Below are 4,449 nucleotides of genomic sequence, written 5' to 3' on the forward strand. Positions count from 1 at the left end.
GGGCTTGGGTTGGGCCGGTTTGGGCTGAAGGGCTGGTTTTCTGGGTTGGGTCTGGTTTCTTCTCTTGGTTTTTCTTTCTATTTCTCTCTTTCTAATTCTAAAACAAACAAACATGTTTGAATTCAAATATAAGTTTGAATTCAAACCACACTCACTCAATTAAAAACTATGCATCAGCATGAATGCAACAACAAGATTTAAACCTAGATAAAATTTTAATTACTTGAGGAACAAAAAGGGATTATATGCCATGCTAAACACAATAAACCTTAGAAATTTAAATAAAGCCAATTAAATTTATTATTAAATGCTGAAATTTAAACTAGGGTGTTACAGGGTTTCAATTCTCTTTGTATTCTCGGAGCTTGGATTCTATGGAAACACATGAATGCTTGTGTGTTCGACGAGACGTCTCCAAATCTGTGGCGGGCTCTCTAGGCTTTCAAGGAAGAATCTTTACTATGGAGGTTCTCTGGGGCTAAGGGTCTTGCCGCTTTGGACCCGGGAAGGTTAGTAGAACAAGTGTAGGCTGATAAGTGTGAGATGGTCAAGTCCTAGTGTCTTCTTTTTTAACAGCTCTAGCATGCTTCTACAGCCCTCTCACCGGTCCAAGGAGAGGAGCTGGACTCTGTAATTTGGACAATTCCTTTTCCCTCTTAATACAAAGATACGTAGCTCTCCTGCGTGTTCGAGAAAAAAAAATGTTGAGGTGAGAGATTGCAGATCTCATTTTATCGACAGACCACGTATGTCAAAGGTTTTTTTAGCAGACATGTATGTCAAAGTTATGCTCTCTTCTGTCATTGTCAATGAAGAGAGACGTGTTTCAGTGCTCTCTTCTCCTGTCAACTATTTTAATTATGCAGCAACAACTATCGCCATGAATCCCTGAATAAACTGGCTCTGGCTCTCTTCAATCATATTCTTCCAAGAACGATGGCAGAGTCTTTAGAGATAGGGTAACAATATGGATACTCAGTTATCTCTGAGTTGTACTGTCGTCTTCTTCATCAGGGCCATGCACCGTGCGCACTCCTCGTCGCTTTTCTCTAAATCTACTCCAGCCACTCTACCATTCATCCACCCGCGTGGACGCGGACCCGAGCTGCTCAGTCATTCTTGTGTAGGGGGAGTGCACTTAAATCAATACTTGATTACTCTTATACCAAAGCCTTTCACATAGATAACATACAATTTCTGCCCCCCATAACTACGGAGGGCTCAACACAGGACACAAACAGAACTAAGACATAAACAGACAAGAGTTTGCTCGTCAGCTATAAACCTAAACAAACTGGCTTCATTCCCTACCAACCATCACTGCAACGGCAATGGTAGTTGAAACACAAAAGTAGCAAGCCCACTCCGCGGCTTTGACACCTCTTGAGAACCACTCGATCCCTCTCCTAACAAAGAACGGGAATTCCACTATCAGAAAGATTTGTGTTAAAGTAAGCCAATCAAAATAGAACCTTAAGTAAGCCAATCAAAAAAGAATCTAGTGCTCTTTACCTCATAACTTCCTCTTGTTTCTTGGCTCTTTTCAGCATGTCTCGAGCAGATATCACATCATATGAGAGCCTCCGTATTGCGATGCCATCCTGTTAAAGGTGCAATTCATTCCCCCAGAAAAAAGAACAGATAGAAAAACAGAAAGTAAGCTAGGATGAAAGGATGCAGTTTAACAGTAAGGATACTTGTGCCAGCTAATGTTATATTTCTATCCTCTCATGAGCCAATGTCAAACACACAAGATTTTAGAAATATATCCATCATAGTTCATGCATCCTCTCATATAACACACAGTATGCCCAGATTCAGAAGAGCTACTGGTTTCTTTTGTCCAAAAGGGGTTACACAATGCATGAACAAACACAACATAAAACCATTAGTATGTCAAGATTGTAAAGAGCTACAATTTAAATAACAATGAAGCTAAAATAAGCTACCATGCTTTATTGAAACTACTGCTATCTACTGATATTAGTCAGTACTATAAATCAAATTGCCACCTGTGCTTTCCCTTAGACATAGCAAAGACAAGGACAACTCAATGGCATGTAACGTGGAGCATTGTGAGTCAGTGCTTGAACATTTCTCAGAGGAGCATCACGGTATTTCTGAGATCCTAGAAATGAATGCAACAACTTGCGTAGACATTTAACAGATTGGAAAAGGCCTATATTTCCAAATATACCAAACAAAATTGGTGGGACTATTTCTGCAGTGACCTCAGATAATGTGCGCACACGACGACAAAATGTTCTCTGCGATGAGACCGCCACAAAAATGCAGCCTGAAGTCACTGGCAGAAGTGTGCCTAACAAATATCGATTACAGACTACCCTGACAAGTATCAATTATAGACTACCCTGGGACACAGCATATGCGAATTTTATCCAAACCACCTACATAGCGGAAAATAGTGCTATGTCCACTCTGCAACCACTAGTATGTACAATTTAGCAGAGAGTTCAATCCAAGTAGTGAATACAGCAAACAACACAACTTGGCAAGTAATTATGCAGTCGGCGTTCTGCAGGCTCAACCAAAAAAGCCCGAATTAAGCAAAGAGACAAGCCTATAATCAGGAGGGAGAGCATCTAAAGATGAATCTAACCGGTAAAGGATGTGTCCTTGACTGCACTTGGGAAATTTTGGCTTAACAGCAGGTTGGTCACAATGATATGGTTGATGGATTCGGCATCTTATCAAATATGGGAGATGCGCGCAAATCAGACCGAAAATTGACCGATTAAACTTTTTTTTATAATATCACGGAGACGGGAGGGACGAACCTGATTGCGGACCGAGGCAAGAAACCGTGAGGGCGCTGCCGCCGGCATACCGGCGCCCGAACGGCAGCGGAGGGCACAAGCCGCAGGGCCCCACGTCCCCTTCGCCAGGCTGCGAAGCGCCATAGGAGGGGACCTAGATTCTCTCCCTCGAGAGCTTAGGCGGAAACCACAGGAGGCGGCTAGGGTTTGGGGACGGGGTGGGGAATTGGGGATTTCTTCCTCCTGCGGCCGGAGACCCCCTGCGGCCTGTGTCTTCTCTGGCCCTCGCGTGCGGGAGTATATGATAATATATACAGGCCGAACCCTCTGTGGGCCTTAATGGGCCCAATGGTTCTCATCGCGCGCGACGCGGTTATCAGGCTGTCTGCGATAGAATTGAGTCCATGTAGGCCGGAAGTCTTCGTTCCCCTTGCTACAGTTCAAGACTCAAGAGCGCGGCGGAGAGGCGATTCCAGTCCTGGCGTCGATCTCGCGGCTCTTCTTCGCGCTCGGCGACCGTTCCGGTGCCGGAGGTGGAGAGGAGCCGCGAGATCGGTGGCCGGTGTACATACACTTTTCTGTTGTAGCTAGTCTAGGGTTCCTCACTCCGTCCGCGGCGGCGCGAAGGAGAGCTCGTCCCGGTGGCCTAGGGTTCAGGCAATCGGTGCTTTTGTCCCTCCAGTGCTTCTCCGGCGGCTGCGTCGTCTTCGTCGAGTCATCTACGGATGTGCCTGTGAGGTTTGTTCCCTCCTCCCCTGAGAAATCGGGTTGGAGTCTTCAGTTTGGGGCCGATTCGTCGTGGTTTGCTTGGAGGTCGCCAGCAGGTCTTGAGGTGCCAGATTTTCTTTCTCTTGGCAACGGTTTGCTCGGGCGTTCATCGATCCAAGTGTGCATCGGCTTCTTCGGTGCGCCAACTGTTAGAGCGCTAAATTTGTGTGTCGCTTCTTTGGAAGTTCCTTCGTCAAGCTGGGAATCAGCTTCAAGCAGCAGCTCTGGCGTTTCTCTTTTCCAGGGATGGTGCGTCGAGCGGCGGCTCCGGTGGCCAGCGTCGAAGATGACCGGGAAAGTCTTACAAGGACTTGGATGTAATTTTGTTATCATCAGGGTTGTCTTTGTAAGAGTTGCATGTAAACTTCTATATCAATAAATCAATTCCACCCGGTTTCTCAAAAAAAAAAAGAGCTGTCTGCGATAGAGTACGGCCCCTGCTAATAAGCGGGCGCGCGCCAGCAGCGCTTCCAGCGCTCGATCTCCAACAGGAGCTATGTTTCTTTTTCTGGAAAAAATGTTACTCCACAACTTTCTATTCTCAGAAAGTTATAACTTGCAAATATAATTTGTATACATAATTTTTCACACACATCTTCCGAGTGATAAAATCTCATCATAATTTTTACAATACACACAACTTTTACGTATAATTTTTTCTTAACAACTTCTTAAAAATTATTTTGTTAGCATAACTTTTACGATACATACAATTTTAATACATAGTTTTTTCAAATAATTTGTGAAGGATAACTTTTTAGTACAACGTATATGATGTTATCTTTGTCAGAAAGATTTCTTGCACAATTTTTTACTCATAAAATCATCATACAACTTCTGAGTACAAATTTCGACATACTTTTTAGCACAAGAGTTTTATGAAAATAGTTATCAAGAGAACTTC

The 4,449-nt window shown here is 44.0% G+C and overlaps 1 protein-coding gene across 2 annotated transcripts; it reads right to left on the minus strand.

Moving 5' to 3' along the window:
* Window positions 1-1,133: 1,133 nt before the first annotated feature.
* On the minus strand, window positions 1,134-3,070 carry LOC120702388. 2 transcript variants are annotated; one of them, XM_039986173.1, is made up of 3 exons: window positions 2,799-3,070; window positions 1,513-1,601; window positions 1,134-1,428 (listed from the first exon to the last, which is right to left on the minus strand). In XM_039986173.1, exons 1-3 carry the CDS (start codon window positions 2,919-2,921, stop codon window positions 1,407-1,409), a joined length of 234 nt encoding a protein of 77 aa, XP_039842107.1. In that variant the 5' UTR covers window positions 2,922-3,070; the 3' UTR covers window positions 1,134-1,406. The 2 variants fall into 2 exon arrangements, with proteins under 2 accessions (XP_039842107.1, XP_039842106.1); XM_039986172.1 differs by having other exon boundaries at window positions 1,134-1,406; window positions 2,799-3,069.
* Window positions 3,071-4,449: the final 1,379 nt, after the last annotated feature.

This window comes from Panicum virgatum, chromosome 4K, assembly GCF_016808335.1.
Source record: "Panicum virgatum strain AP13 chromosome 4K, P.virgatum_v5, whole genome shotgun sequence".
Lineage (NCBI taxonomy): Eukaryota > Viridiplantae > Streptophyta > Magnoliopsida > Poales > Poaceae > Panicum > Panicum virgatum.